The 16,717-nt window shown below is 39.2% G+C and overlaps 1 protein-coding gene across 2 annotated transcripts in view; it reads left to right on the plus strand.

The window, feature by feature from the left end:
• Positions 1-16,704, plus strand: part of PEX3 (peroxisomal biogenesis factor 3) — a 26,217-nt gene extending 9,513 nt beyond the window's left edge. Inside the window, exons 4-12 of one of the 2 annotated variants that reach the window (XM_073337503.1) lie at positions 4,341-4,384; positions 6,680-6,804; positions 8,982-9,066; positions 9,170-9,224; positions 9,517-9,685; positions 11,982-12,052; positions 13,302-13,424; positions 15,301-15,397; positions 15,877-16,704. In XM_073337503.1, the coding sequence (XP_073193604.1) occupies positions 4,341-4,384; positions 6,680-6,804; positions 8,982-9,066; positions 9,170-9,224; positions 9,517-9,685; positions 11,982-12,052; positions 13,302-13,424; positions 15,301-15,397; positions 15,877-15,960 (853 nt within the window). In that variant the 3' untranslated portion in view covers positions 15,961-16,704. The remainder of the gene's footprint in view (positions 1-4,340; positions 4,385-6,679; positions 6,805-8,981; positions 9,067-9,169; positions 9,225-9,516; positions 9,686-11,981; positions 12,053-13,301; positions 13,425-15,300; positions 15,398-15,876) is intronic. The other variant, XM_073337504.1, reaches the window with a different exon arrangement.
• Positions 16,705-16,717: the final 13 nt, after the last annotated feature.

The following is a 16,717-nucleotide window of genomic DNA, read 5'->3' on the forward strand; positions in this document are numbered from 1 at the left end:
CTAAGCAATTGACTTATAGTAGATGTTCCAACAGTATCTTAATTGTAGTTGTCAACTGCCAAAACAGTGGAAAAACACTCTACGTTATTTCAGTGCTGATGTGTTAATTTTATACAGTATATTAAATCAGTAATTTTGTCACAATAAACCATGATTTTAAAATGGAAATGTACTGAAGAAAATTTTAAGTAAATATTTATAATTAAGGGACTCTGCAATCAATCAGGTTCATGTCCTGAACTAATCAGCAAAACAAGTTTGACTACAGTCCTGGGTGTCCTTTGTTATAAGGCAAAGATGCACAGTAGCTGAAGTCATACACTGTAGTGTGTATTCTTCTATAAAAATTGATCTGTTTCTCACAGAATACAACGGTTGGACGGGACCTCAGGAGGTCATCTAGTCCAACCCCCTGCTCAAAGCAGGATGAATCCCCAGTTTTTGCCCCAGATCCCAAATGGCCCCCTCAAGGATTGAACTCACAACCCTGCGTTTAGCAGGCCAATGCTCAAACCACTGAGCTATCCCTCATCTAATAGGTGATTGTTTTGATAAGCTTGCAGGTCAAAATGTAAGTGAGCTCTGAGATGTTGGTGAAATGGAGTTGGTTTTCTTCATGCAGTGGCAGTGGATGTGGGAAAGGGCAGGCCAGGTAGTAACATAGTTTTGTTTTTATCTAATTTTCTGAATTCAGATGTTGCATGTAATTGCTAATCTCTTATGGAGAGAGCTGGGCAGCCAGATCACAGATATTAAGACGATCAGGGATTCTGTACAGTAGCTTGCAAGCATGAATAATCTTTTTGGATAATGATGCAGGTTAGGGTACATTCTGATCAATTGCCTCTATTGAGCTCACTGGTGCAGAGGAAGCATTGAATTTCATTTTGCTTGGATGTAGGATTGTGAGTTTTATTTTTTTGTGGAGAGACAGCTCATGAGATGAAGTAACTGACTGGATTGGGTATAAAGCTGGAGTTTTTCAAGTAGCTACGTATTCTTGGGCTCTGCAGGGATGCTTTCTCACCTTCTCCTCTGGCAGAGAGGGATCAAACTACTTCAGTCCGTGAGAGGTCATTTAGACTGAGGGAGGGAAAGAGAGTACATAGCAGGCAGATAGAAAGGATCACCATTTCCTAACACTACTATTTTGTACCATGAAAAGGAGCAGAAATGGAGATTTCAGTTCTTGATGTCCCAGAGGATACATCATCTTTCTGATATTTCAGTGTGTTAAGATTGTGCCATGCCTTAGTAAGTCTGCTGAAATATGAAAAGCTGGTCACTTTTTTTTTTAGCATTGCTGTGGAAAAAATTTCCTCAGTCTTCCTACGAAACTTGCTCCTATCTGATATTTCTTCTCAGAGTATTCTGGTTCCATCTTGGTCTCCTCTCCCACACCAGAGCACTCCTGGCTGTTGTGACCAGGAAAGTGGTCTGCCACTGTATTCCTAATTCAACACCTCCCATCTTCCAAGCTGCTCTTTTACATTGTCTTCCCTACTGAACAACTCCAGTGCTTGCTTCTGCTGCTAACTATGGCTTTCCAGAGAAATAAGAATAAAGTCTATGTGATTCTGGTCAGTTTTGCTGCCTTGTCAAGGTTCTTCCCCCACTCTGAACTCTAGGGTACAGATGTGGGGACCTGCATGAAAAACCTCCTAAGCTTATCTTTACCAGCTTAGGTCAAAACTTCCCCAAGGTACAAAATATTCCACCCTTTGTCCTTGGATTGGCCGCTACCACCACCAAACTAATACTGGTTACTGGGGAAGAGCTGTTTGGACACATCTTTCCCCCCAAAATACTCCCCAAAACCTTGCACCCCACTTCCTGGACAAGGTTTGGTAAAAAGCCTCACCAATTTGCCTAGGTGACTACAGACCCAGACCCTTGGATCTTAAGAACAATGAACAATCCTCCCAACACTTGCATCCCCCCTTTCCTGGGAAATGTTGGATAAAAAGCCTCACCAATTTGTATAGGTGACCACAGACCCAAACCCTTGGATTTGAGAACAATGAAAAAGCATTCAGTTTTCTTACAAGAAGACTTTTAATAAAAATAGAAGTAAATAGAAATAAAGAAATCCCCCCTGTAAAATCAGGATGGTAGATACCTTACAGGGTAATTAGATTCAAAACATAGAGAACCCCTCTAGGCAAAACCTTAAGTTACAAAAAAGATACACAGACAGAAATAGTTATTCTATTCAGCACAGTTCTTTTCTCAGCCATTTAAAGAAATCATAATTTAACACGTACCTAGCTAGATTACTTACTAAAAATTCTAAGACTCCATTTCTGGTCTATCCCCGGCAAAGACAGACTATAGACAGACGCACAGACCCTTTGTTTCTCTCCCTCCTCCCAGCTTTTGAAAGTATCTTGTCTCCTCATTGGTCATTTTGGTCAGGTGCCAGCGAGGTTACCTTTAGCTTCTTAACCCTTTACAGGTGAGAGGAGCTTTCCCCTGGCCAGGAGGGATTTCAAAGGGGTTTACCCTTCCCTTTATATTTATGACATGCCTCCTACAGGCTTCTGAGTAGCAACAGTGAAAACTAGCATGACTGTGATCAGTTTTCACTCTTCTGTCGCTTGATATTGGAGACTTAAGAAGACCACATCAGTTTACATTGAAAGGTTATTTTTATAATAACAAGCTCTAGAAACAGGTGTTATATTTAGATGAAAACATAGGTTCTGCAAAGGTTGATCGCATTGGTTCCTCTTCCATATCCCATTTGGCCTGGAAAGTTTTGTACTCATTATATACAAATAGAATAAGTATATTTTCAAGTCCTGTAATATGCTGGCTTAAAGGAATGCTCTAGTATGTTTTTTTTATATAGGATTTTTTTTCCTCTCAATTTTTTTAAAACATAGTTTTTAAAATTGTTGATACTTTATTCTCTTTTGCGAAGTATAAGTATGAGTTGCTGTTACATATGCCATAGCATTCCTCTGTCTCTTCCGTAATGTGTCTCCATCTGGTTTCAGAGTAACAGCCGTGTTAGTCTGTATTCGCAAAAAGAATACAGCTGTAGCTCACGAAAGCTCATGCTCAAATAAATTGGTTAGTCTCTAAGGTGCCACAAGTACTCCTTTTCTTTTTGTGTCTCCATCTGTCCACCAAAGTCATAGATTTGATAGCCTATTCTATTTCATTCAGTCTGTTGTATTATCTCTACTAGAGAACTGAGCAGTTGATTGATATTTTAAACAAATACCAAAATTCTGTGTGTTCCTTCCAAAAGGATGAAAATGGCCAGAAGTGTTGAGAGCCAGATCTATGAAGAACCATTAATTGGGGATCAAAAATCATAATTTAAATTTTATTATTTTACTGGAATTTCTTCCAGCCTGACTCAAGAGTAGATCATTGTTTTCTACATAAAAACAGCGATATTTATGTAACCTTTCACACCAAGGAATTACAAAATACTTCCCAGATTATTTTCAGGGATCATTTCATACAGCACTGAAATGCTGTCATCTCTGGAGTGGAACGCAACAGGCATTCTGTATCAGCAATGCTTAAAAATAAGCATGGCTACATTATCTTATGAAAAATTAGGAAGAATTTAGGTAATAAATAAGGGTTAAATTTGGCCAAGACATTGAGGATAACATGCCTGTTTATTTAAAAAAAAAAAAAAGTGGGAGTGGCATTTTCTTTTCCACAGGTGTCTCAGAAGATACATCATCTCTCTGATATTTCAGTGTGTTAAGATCGTGCCGTGCCATGCCTTAATAAGTCTGGTCAGTTTAATCTTTCGAGCTTCAGTTTCATCTTTAAAAATCATCAACTGTGCTCCATAATGCCAAACTTGGCAATGGTTCGACTTGAAAGAAGGAATATGAGCACTGAGACTCTGGTCCTGCAGTGCACTGCACTGTGCCCACCCAGAGCCCCATTAAGTCAGTGGGACTCCAGGTGGGCATAGGTGTCTGTCTGTGTGAAACAAATGGTAGGATCTGGGCCCGTGTCACCAACACCGCTTTCTGGATCATCAGGGTTTTCTCTTTAAATATTGAGTCACTAAGCTTATGAACTCAGACCAGATAATAGAGCTACAGAATCTAAATTGCCAAAAAAATTAATCTGGTACATGAAAGTTGTTTTGAAAAACCTCCAGGATTTTGTAGTTCTTTATTATAGACACACTTCTTCCTGAACTACAAACAAATGATGGTGGGCACAAACTTAATTTCAGTAATTATTGTAGTTGTATAAACTTGCCTTACAACACTCTTATTTCTTTTAGTTTCTTTAATACTTTCTAGTTTCTCTTTGAATGTGAATGTTTTTAATGTTTTTCATTATTTCTTTCCCAATAGGCCACCAAACAAGTTAGAAATATGGGAGGATTTAAAGATAATAAGTAAGTCAAAATGAAAGATTTTTATGTACATATTATTGTAGCATAATCCTAAAAAAACATCTCTTTTGTCTTCCCCTTTTAGAATATACATATCCATTTAGGTGCACAGGAGTGGGTTGCTCTTGCTTCAGCAAATATTGTTTATATAGTCACTATTGTACTACACTTCATAGCAACATTATACAGTATAAGCCATCACAGAAAGGTGCTACGGATAAGAGTTTTGTATCTCTTTGGAAAGTCGTAGGGTCAGAGGCCAAGCTGAAGTATCTCACTGAGTCTTGGAAGGCTGTTAGACCCTCATGAAAATCTGAGAAGAGTGGAATAACAATGCAGAACTATGCATGCCACACCTTCTGCACCACTGTGAAAAATCTCCAAAATAGGTGCTCAGAAATGACTCTGATGGGCGCAGTATAAGAACCTGAACAAAAAAAATACATTATTGCTACTAGAATGTCTTGTCCAGTTGTACATATGATCAGCTGTTGATTTTGCTGAAGCCCAGACTCATGACAGAGTCTCATGTCAATGTCAACATATGAGGATTCAGCAAACTCTATAGGCAAACACATATATGTGAGGTCAGACCAATGTGAGAATCGAAAACACAGTTACATGTGGGACAAACAAGATTGTCCATGACCGACCGGGGCAAGCTGTTGTGTCCTTGCTCTGTGGTGGTCGGATTTTTCATATAAGGTATTAAGGTGCCTTGCTTCAAAGCAGTTAATGACAACATGACAAAACCGCTGCCACCTTGCTCTAACATGGGCTGTTACTTCCCAGTTGCTGGGTCTATCTGACGTGTTTTCAAGTTTTTTAGTGTATCTTTATATTGTTTGTACTTGTCGTCATGAAGCTGGATACCTTGCTTTTAGCTGATCATAAAATATGGCCTTTTGTATTGAGTTGGCTTACGAATAAAATACCCAGAGCAAGGCAGCTGAACTTTTCTGAGCATGCCTTCAATGCCAAACATCCACCAGTGATTAAGGATTCCAATATTGGGAATCTCATCCCACTATTTCATCCTGCAAACAAACTGAAGACTGAGCATATAGAACTAATCAGGTTGCCTGTGTCTTACAACCATATATAAAAGTATTGTAAGTATGACAGTCCAATAGACATATGGCTTAGTGTTTTTTTTATGTCTCTGTCACTCCATAGACAATATGATAGCATTCCAAATGCAAACCTGGCCTTGCTTATGCACTGGGTAATCTCATAACCAATTATGGCATTTGGTGATGGCATACTCCCTAAGTAGCAAAACTTCTCCACTGACTTGAGAGAAGCATGCTGTCAGCTGTTGATTTTTTTTTTCTCAAGTTCATAGTAACCAATCATACCATCGGAGCCCCTTGTTTCATCATTGTACGTGTTTTGGGGTAGAGGGAAAGGGAAGGATGCCATAGTGTATACATAGCTGAATAGTTGTGCAGTGAAATACCATTGGGCCAAGGTGGAATACCCCTTCCTGACTCCTAGCTACCATGTGTTGTTCTGTTTTTTCTGTTTGATTTTCCACTCCCTTTGGTTCTGTTTGTCTCTCTTCTACAGCTCTCTTACATATGCTACTTTGTTCATCTGGTCCCCTCCTTCTCCTTCCCTGTTTCCTAGTCCTTTTCTTCTCATGTTCTTATTGCTTGCTACTCAAGCAGACTTACTGCCTAGTTGCCTCATGTACCCTTCCATCCAGACATCCTCTCTTGCTCATGGCTGGCTGCTCCAGTGCCAATGCTGGTTCCCGTTTCCTTTCTTAAGCAATATCAGCCCCAATCCTAGATAGTTAGCAGGCTGCTTCTTGTTCCCAGGCTGCTGTTATGCTGCCTTTGTCTGAATTGCATGGTGAAGTCTAATGTAGTGTTCTAAATCCGTTTCCATGGCCTAATGAAGAATGGAAATTTCAATACAACGCCCCATTTTGCATTTTATATTAGCCCAATAAAAGGAATCAGCTGGAAGTGCATATAGTTTGGGTAACTTGTGCAGTATCTTTTCTTTTTGCAAATAATTATAATAGTGTAATTTAGCATGTTTTACAGTGAATGATTGTGAATATTATTAAGCATTTTAGCTATCACTACTGTACATATTTAGACTTATGTGATCATCTTGGTTGTGAACTTTCTTTGAGTGGTGTGTGATCTAAGAAAAGGAATGAAAAATGGAATGACATGAAAAAATGACTGTAAAAATGAAAGCTGATACTTACTGAGCTCTGGAGAATGCTCTCCTTTGCCCTCCTAGTGATATAACTTCAAAATTATTTCCTTTTTCCTCTTTAAGGTTTTACCAGAAGCATTGTAGCTGTGTATAGTACGTGTATGCTTGTAGTTCTTCTGCGAGTCCAATTAAATATTATTGGTGGTTACATCTACCTGGATAATGCGGCAATCTGCAAAAACAGCACAGTAAGTATTTATTCATGGAAAGAAATTATTCAGTGAGAGATGAAAGGGTATATAACCAGGAATATTGGGATGAAATTATGGAAGGGAAAACTTAGGTTGAAATCAGGAGTCGGGGTATGAGAACTCTTCTGGCGGAGAGATGTATTAGTCTATGGAATAGTCTCTCAGTGGAAGTAGTGATAGTCCTGTTGCTTAAAACCCTTAAAACTGGGCTGAACAAAATACTAATAACCTCACCTAACACCCTTTCTAAGCAACACAGGTGCAAATTGAGAGGGTTATTTGTTATTAAAGACCCAAATACTTATCTTATTAATTTTGTGAGAGCTTGTCTACATTACCTGCTGGATTGATGGGCAGCAGTCAACCCAGCTGGGGTCGATCTATCGCGTCTAGTCTAGACATGATAAATCAACCGCCGAGCACTCTCCTGTCGACTCCAGTACTCCACCAGGGCGAGAGTCGATGGGAGAGCGTCAGTGAAGACACCGCGGTAAGTAGATTTAAGTACGTCATAACTTCGATCAATTCCCCCCCACCCCATAGACCAGGCCTGAGATATAGCAATATCAGTATGGACAAATCAGCCTGTGGTAGGTAATCCAGGTGCAGGATTTTCATGCCTAGTTCCTCCCAGCATATAGGCAGGCTGCCCCAAGTTACAATCTCCCACAGTTGAAGAAAAATTGATTGGCTAATTACAACACTGACTATCTAGTCACGTTGCCTGACTCCAGTTGTCCCTTGAGGCTTCCTGACTGGATGTTCTCATTGGTGTTGCTAGATCATGGAAAACAGCTAGCAAGGTAAGAGATTTGGTTTTCTTTTGTGTTATGGCTCTCACCAACAGGAACAAATGGGTCCAACTAGGGTGTCAGACAAGATCTCAGTGAGCTACTGAGTGGCTGCTCTAAAAGCATGAGATGTGGGCATTAATAGTTATCTGAGTGCTTCTCTGTATTATTAACCGCTCCTTCCACCTTCCTTTCCAGAGTCATGAAGGACATGCTGGTCTCTAGAGACAGGCCTGGGGGCTTAGGAGGAATCCACTTTCCAGTAAGGCAGCCAGAGGTGGTGGAAGTCAGGGTCCAGTTGGTAAAATCTAAGGAGGTTCTTGGGCAGGGTGAGTGTAGAGGGAGAAGCACTCTCTGTTTCTGCCATCTTCCGAGGAGTGGAGTGGATTGGCAGGATCCAGTCTGAGAGGTTGCCTTGGAGCAAAGCAGATAGCCTCCGCTTCATGTCCTGAGAATTTGTTTCCCTACAGAGAGTTTTAAGGCTTTTATGAGACTTGAGTTGATGTTACCCCATTCCATCAGAGTGGCTTTCCTGAGGTGATCTGAGGAGCAGGAAGGTGGAGAGGGGACTGGTTCCAACTCTAGCTTGCCCTCTTCAGGAGAATTCCTATCTGAGCAAAGGGTGAATGAGGGATGCGGTTTTTCCTGCCGCTAGGGATGGAGAAGAGGTCCCTACAATACAGTGGAGGGGAAAAGTTCAGGGAGCTTATCTGCAGAAAGCTCTTTTTAGAGGAGAGGTAAAAGGATCCTTTAGGATGGAAGGAAGCAGAAGCCATACCCTGAATAAAGGGTCTCCTTTTTATTGGAGAAGGATGAATGTCTGAGAGAGACTTGTCATCTCCCACCTCCAGCGTGTCTGCTTGTGAGCTCTGGTTTGAGTTGATTTATTCTGGAGGTTCTCTTCTTGGGTGTGCTAGGACACATAGGAGCAGTCCTGCTGTTCCTCAAAGTCCCCGGTGGGGCAGGGGTTGCTAAATTAGATTGCCTGCTCCCATCGTTTGCTCAGGCTTGTGTATAGCAATTCTACACAAGGCTGGGAGAGGAAAGATGAGCAGAATGACCTGCTGCTAAAGAATGGATGTGCCGCAGAAGACATTTTTAGCTCTTCTTCTCAATTTTCCTTTGAGGAAGTCTTTGTCCTACCCTGTTCCATGCTATGAAACTACTGAGGTCTGGAAGAAAGATGGTGCCTCACCAGTGAGGCAGAGTTGGGGAAGCCCATGCATGATATTAGAAGGATCTGGGGGAACCCACATACAGTGTTGAAGGACTCGGGAGAGTAAAATCCACATCCAGAATAACTACAATCCACATGAAAGCAAAGGAGGAGGACTCATGCATTAATCTATACTAGTGGCTGGCACATCATTAAATTGTTTGGAGTTTTTTTTTTCTTTACAGACACCTCTAGCTCCCCCTGAAGTCCAACAGCAATATTTATCAAGTATTCAACACCTTCTAGGAGATGGTATGACACTTGTAAACTTACTATTTTTTATATCATGCCATTGTATGCAATATTTCAACAAATAAGACTTGAATAATTTTTGGTACCTTTTTTCTGCCCATAGGTCTGACTGAGTTAATAACTGTAGTTAAACAAGCTGTGCAGAAAGTTTTTGGAAGGTAAAGGTGACTTTTTTTTTTATCTTTTCCCTGGTAGTTGCTTCCAAATAGTGTCGGGGGGTAAAAATACTAAAATGAGGAAACTTTTTATTATTTGAAAATAGTATCTGAAAATGTCTGATTTATCTATTAATGTGCATTGGCAGGCTTAGCTTGTTGCAACAGATTTCTGGGTTGATCAGTATCTAAAAATGGTGATTGTTGTTGTGTGAATGTAATTTTGTCACAAGCAAATAAATGAAATCTATGTTGTTGACTCTGCAATTAACATTTTGGTCCTTTCTTTCCACAGTGTTTCTCTTAAACATACTCTGTCTCTTTTGGAGTTGGAGCAGAAACTTAAAGAAATCAGAAAGTTGATAGAACAGCATAAAGACTTGTCCCACTCAGATAAGATTGGATCTAGATCTCTGTTGTGTCATTATATGATGCCAGATGAAGAAAACCCATTAGCCACCCAGGTACTTGTTTAATTTTATGTGCATCATTTTTATTCTATTTTGTGTACCACATTATTGTTGTAGCATGGTAACTATACCCTTAATGAGAGCCAATGCCAGTTATTTCACATTAAGTCAAGTGTCCTAGTTTCTTTAATCTAGGCAATGTAATGTATGGACTAGAAGAGTTAAGACAGAATTGCTTTTTATTCTAATGTCAATTTCATCCTCCAGCATGGAGAAACAAAGGTTAGAGAGGAGAAGAAAACTTCAGTGGCAACCAGTTGTTTCACTAAAACAGTTTTCCAAACTTCCTGAAGTTTGCCAGCATCATAGTTACATATCTAATCCACATCTCGCACTGAGAGGAGATTTAGCTCTTAACTTGATATAAAACTAGTTTTAAGGAATAAACTTTCCCCAGAAGGGGTGATAAGATACTCATCTCATGTTAAATGACTAAATATAAACATGTTGAATTATTTCAACTTTAGAGGGCTAAGGAATACCGAATATCTCGCTAAGTTACTCTATTTCCCAGAAAACTTTCTGAAAGAAAACGGCAGTGATAAAATTAGTGAATGCTTCTGCGAACACAGAGATTATAAAGAGACTTGATAAGCACGATTTAAAACTTGGTTTCCAGTTGGACGTTTGTTACAATGATTTTCTTATTACATTTTTGGCTTGACTTCTCTCCCTTTTCCCTGTTGCTCTTACGTTTTAATCCTTATTTTTGGTTGCTCATGGGATGTTCGCTGTGAGGCTGCCTACCCTTTGCATGAGGAAGCCTTGTCTGTGCTTGCCATGAGTCAGCTCCCCAACCCTACTGGCCATTGACAACACAAGCACTGCCCTCTTGGCCTCACTGTCGCTCTACAGATTAGTGATTGGCATACGCCAACCCCCAAGACCTCCCAGCATCTCCCTGGAGTGTCCAGCCCCATGTCCACTGGACACTTGCAGTATTTACAAATCCACTGCTTCCTTCAAACAAACCATGCACTTCAGTTTACCACTTCCACCTCAGATCACCTCTGCTTTACACACAGCACATAGATATCTTTATAGTGAACTCAAGTACAGTAAAACCTCCGAGTTATGAACACCTTGGGGATGGAGGTTATAACTCTGAACAAAATGTTATGGTGGTTCCTTGAAACGTTTACAACTAAACATTGACTTAATACAGCTTTAAAATTTTACTATGCAAAAAAATTCTGCTTTTAACCATCTTACTTTAAATGAAACAAGCACAGTTTCCTTACCTTGTCAAATCTTTTTTATACTTACCCTTTATTTTTGTAGTAGTGTATATTTAACATAGTACTGTACTGTATTTGCTTTTCTTTTTTGGTCTTTGCTGCGGCCTGATTGTGTACTTCCGGTTCCAAATGAGGTGTGTAGTTGACTGACCAGTTAATAACTTTGTTTGTAACTCTGAGGTTCTACTGTATAAGTCTATCTACACAGCATAGAGATTCAAGTAGCAGCAAGTAGTAGTATTGGAAACAGATGGTTACATGTAAAATAAAATCATAACACACATTCTAGTGCCTAGACTTACTTAAGATGATACTCTCATGTCTAATAAAGTATTGCTCACCTAAAATCTTTGTAGCCCAGGCTGGCTGCAACGCTTTTTGTGAGACTAGAACACTGTCAGTTGTTTCCTAGGTGAAGGATTCGGTATGTCGTCTTGTGCTCCAATATATACTGGAACAGATATACCTTTGTCTTTATTCATAAACCAGACACTTCCCCTGCTGTTTGTTCTTGTAGATTTTGCAATCTCTCAATCTGCACCTGATTCAGTATTCATGTAGGTATATAATACACAAAACGCAAATGGCCAGGGACATAGGTATCTTGCCTCTTGCCTGAAAGGAACATTTCTGAGATATGTCACTTTCTGGCGACCTGCCTTAATTCCAAGACATTGTGAATATAATTTTCAGTATAGCTACATAGCTCTGTAAATATCTGTACATACATGTTGCAATGATTATGACAACCAGCAGGCTACTACTGGCTTTTGTTAGAGATCTCACATGCCACCGTCTGTCAACTACAGATATTGACCCAGGGGATCCCTGTAAAGCACTTTGCGCCCCCTGTGCACTCTGCCAATTGGTATCAAGCGGTCCCCGGGTCACTTACTCCCATTTTACTAAATTTTTGAAATGAACACTAGAGGAACACCAACCTGGTTCTGCAACAGTGACTTCAAAACTAGACCATTATATTTGTAGTCTAACTGTATTCCAGTTGCTAATGGAGTTCCTATTAAATTGGATTTTTTGTTTGCTTTTTCTAGGCCTGTGGACTTACCGAAAGAGATGTTGCTACTATTAAATTACTTAATGAAACCAGAGATATGTTGGAAAGGTATAGAGAGAACCTGTATTAGCATTAAAATCTTTATAATAATTGCAATTTTCATATATGTACCGGTGCTGGTGGTTCCCCTCATAAAATTTGACCCTTAAATTATTAATACTGTATTAAAATTTAATGAGCTAAAGGCTTTTAGGCTGCCATTTTAAAAAGTGCTTAAGGGGCTTGAGTGCTCAAATTCAGTGGGATTTGAATACTGAATTCATTGGGCCTTTTCGAAAAACCAAGCTTTAGCTTTTAAAAACAAAAAATTGATTAATCACTGTAAACATTACTAGACACATCACTAGAAAATATACTTGCAAGAAGAAATAATCTTGCAGTGACAAGCTGATACAACAGGCCTTTTCCCCCTCATTTTCTGTGGTTCTGCAATAACTTGGGCCAACTTCTCCTCTCTTTTAGATCAGTGTAATTCCAGAGTTGTTTCATTGAAATCAGTGGCTTTCCTCCACTCTTACTCGTACGTAAAAGTGCAGAAATTTGGGCTTAATTTTCATTTTCAGATTCTATTTTTAAATGGATTCCAATTGACACCTTTTTATGCAGGGTTTTAGCAGTGCATTAAATGCTTTCTTCTACAAGGGAGTTATAAAAGTGAGGGGTTTTTCATTGAAAATGTTGACAGAAATTGAATATGGATGCACTGAACTATGGGCAGGTTGTTCTTTTCATTGATCTTCGAGAGGTATTGGGGATTTTATTGTGCCCATCACCACAGTTTCTTAGCACTAAGTAAGAATGATCATTGAAGTTCTAGTTCTCCTGTATTAGTGATAAATGCTTGATCTGCGCTGACTTTTGTTCAGCTTGCAGGTGGATTTCAATGTGTTGGTTATAACCTGTAAAGCCCTAAACGGTTTGGGACTTGGTTACTCTCTCTCTGGTATACTGCCTCAATTGAGAACAGCACTGGTGCTCAAGGTGGAATTGCCTCAATAGAAATAAGAGGGAACCACTGGCAGGGTGTTCTGTGACCTTTTTTTTTTTTTTTCTTTTTGGAACCTGCGTCTGCCAGAACCCATACTTGCTAATCTTCTGGACATGCTGCAAAGACCATCTGTTTGGTGGGCTGAGGAACATATATTTTCGAGCAGTCCTTTGTCTCTGTTGTAACCTTTAATTTATGGGATAGGCATCCAGATTGCTGATGGGGTGCCTATGGGTGTATTTTAAAAATGTGAAGAACTACATATTAGGAACCAGAACAGCAATTTTTAAAAACTTTTTCTTTTTACAGCCCAGATTTTAGTACAGTTTTGAGCACGTGTTTAAACAGGGGATTCAGTCGACTATTGGACAATATGGCAGAGTTCTTTAGACCCACTGAACAGGACTTATGTCAGAGTGGCTCTGTAAATAGGTAAATATTGCTTTGATGATATTTTACGTGTTTTCTGTCTTGATTATGCTTTTGACTTCACAGGAATCTCTGCACATGGTTATAGATACCATGGCCCCGTATAATGGAAGTAACTGGTGATGAGAAGAATTCTAGCACTTCATAAACAAACATGGATTTTAGGATTTTACTCACTTAAGTGAGGTAGAGAGGTACTAGCTTTGTCATTTTACAGGTGAGAAAACAGCAGTATAAGCTGTGATTTGACAAAGGTCCCACACAGTCAGTTGCAGCGTTAAAGCTAGAACTTCAGAGTTCTTGGCTCTCTATCCCATGCTTAGTCTGCTAGAACATGCTGATAATTATTTTAGCAATAGTTTTTACAAACCCTGAGTTCAGAGTCCTCCAGCCTAAACCACTGGGCCAGACTCATCCCTGTTGTGACTCCGTTGTCTGTTTTTAATCCCCTACTTCTTAACACACTCCATCCTCCTTATAAAGCTTTGTTTTAGCATTCTCTGATATGAAGTTTCACTCCTTGACTGCCAGATGCTTAGTTTAACCCCTTCTGAACTACGTTCCATCTATAATACAGTCAGAGTACACAGAACTGTACAATAATTGGAGTGTGCTGAATACAGAATAGGTCCTTCCTGGAAGAATGGATGCTGAAAGGCAAAGTGGATTTAAAAACCCCCACACAGGATAAACATAGAATAATATGAAAAGGAGTACTTGTGGCACCTTAGAGACTAACCAATTTATCTGAGCATAAGCTTTCGTGAGCTACAGCTCACTTCATCGGATGCATCCGATGAAGTGAGCTGTAGCTCACGAAAGCTTATGCTCAGATAAATTGGTTAGTCTCTAAGGTGCCACAAGTACTCCTTTTCTTTTTGCGAATACAGACTAACACAGCTGTTACTCTGAAACCATAGAATAATATGAGGTCATTTTTATAGCTGAAATACTTAACAGAATAGATAAATTGTGGGCATTTCCAAGGGAGCTTGACTTAATTGCACTTCCCTTATAACACACTCTTTATGCCCTGATCCTGCATTGGAGGACATATAGGCAAACTCCTGCACCTAGTGAGAACCCTGTTGGTTTCAGTGAGGCTCTACGTGTGTACAGGGGTCTGCTTACAAAGATCTGTTTCAGTGCAGGATTGAGTTTTGAGATGGACTGTGAAAGGGGCATATGGAGGGGCTTTATTACTCTGATATGTTTAGTAGTAAGATGAAAGTGAAATATGTGTACTTTTTGGGTGAAATCCTGGCTACACTGAAATCAATGGCAAAACACCTTATTTGAAAACTCCACACTCATCCAGTTCTAAAAAATCATTTCAAATGGGAAAAAGATTATCATTGTCAATAACACAAAAGCAGAACTGTAATTCATTTAAAAGTGCTTGATAGTCCCCTTAAATATAATTTATTTAAATGGATACAATTACTGTACTATTTTGGATTGCTATTAATCTCCCATCTGTCCTACTCGACTCCTCACGTTACCTCCCATAGTATTTGAAAGAGGATGGGACTGCAAACTGACATAGCTAATGATACAAACGGTACAAACTTTGGTTGAACTATAGGTCTTGCTAATGTGATACACCTATGTTGTTGAATGGAGTACAGTCACCAACAGATCAGTTGCTGCTTCTTGTGCTTGTTTTCTATATGTGTGCTTTTAACAAAAGACCTGATAAAGAACAAATAAGTAAACTTAAAACCACACACAATGCAAATCTGAAACTTACTCTTTCAAGGGTAAAAGAGATGGAAGTGACTTCTTCAGAGTTATAACAATCCCAAAGAATTTATATATAGTTTTTCAATATAAAAAGGAGGCTTATGCCTGCCTCTTATGTGTTTTTTATTCCTTCTAGTCTTTCCAGTGTCAGTCTTCCTTTGGCAAAGATAATACCCATCATAAATGGACAGATCCATTTGGTGTGCAGTGAAACCCCTAGTCATTTTATTCAGGTAAGAAGCCTTTGTACTTAGTATCTTAAAAGTATCCCAAGTCTGCTAAAATATTCATTGTTAAATGCAACATTTTATAGCAAAACTGTATTGCCCAATTCTCATGTGATGAGTTTTAGTTCAGTTTCTTTTCAGAAGTGGGAACAATTGGTGCCACTTAAGAAAAGGCTCCCTCTCCCAAAAAAAGGTCAGTCTCTCTCTCTTATCCCTGCCACCTGCTGTTGTCAGTGGGAGGGTAGGGAGAGCGGGAGAGAAGAAGAGAAGGATGGGTGGTAAATGCAGAATGATCTCTTGATCAGACTGCTTTGGCAATTCTGATCACAATTTTGTTTTTCAAATGTGACAAACTTTCATATTTGAGTAAAAAACTCAACACTTTCTGGTATCAGACTCTGTCATGTTTAACCATGTGTAAGTACTTCAGCAAGAAAAGGTGATGGTTCTTAAACTAGTTATTTTTTACTTCCATCTTCTTCCAGGACCTGTTGATGATGGAACAAATGAAAGACTTTGCTGCTAATGTGTATGAAGCTTTTAGTACTCCTCAACAATTAGAGAAGTGAACTGTGCATCAAAAGGAACAGATCATGTCTTTATATAGTACATCCCTTGTGAATACCTGGTGGGAACTTAAGGATTTTGGTTAATTTCATGATAGTGTAGGATTGCTAGACCTTCAGAAAGAATACACTTCTTGAAATACTTGGGAATGCACCTGCTATTGTTTATATAATAGAATTCTGCTTACAACACCTGATGAAAAACTTCGTGTTGGAAGAATCACTGTTCACTAAGACTTTGTATTAAGCAGGTTTCAGCTGTATTTAATTAACTCAATTAGAACTACTTTTATTGTACACAGAAGGCCAATATTAAGATACCTACAGTTATTAAAACTGACTTGCTTCAGATGTGGTGAATTTTGGAAGAAGCAATCTCTCTGATCATAAAACTCTAGAAACTGCAACAGACAGTAAGATGGGTGAAGTCAGGCTTCTCTCTCCTTCCCCCACAAAAACTTTAAAAAACCCTTCTTTCCTCAATTCTATAAATGCTATCCTAGAGGATTTAATATTCCAGAGGCAAAAGCACAGTCTCTGCCAACTGATGCAGGTGCCTGACCAATGTTGTGGGTGCTTGCCTTCTTCCTGAAGACTTAGAATACATTGATTTTTAGAGGGTCTGTTGTGTTTATGCTATCGATGAGCAGCTATCGATGTACACATTTGTAAATATTTTATCTTACTTTATATTAATTTTGATCCCAGTACACTGTCTGTATTGCAATAAAGAATTTTAATGTAAAATTTGTGTGCAATA

Source organism: Lepidochelys kempii, chromosome 3 (genome assembly GCF_965140265.1).
Source record: "Lepidochelys kempii isolate rLepKem1 chromosome 3, rLepKem1.hap2, whole genome shotgun sequence".
Classification (NCBI taxonomy): domain Eukaryota; kingdom Metazoa; phylum Chordata; order Testudines; family Cheloniidae; genus Lepidochelys; species Lepidochelys kempii.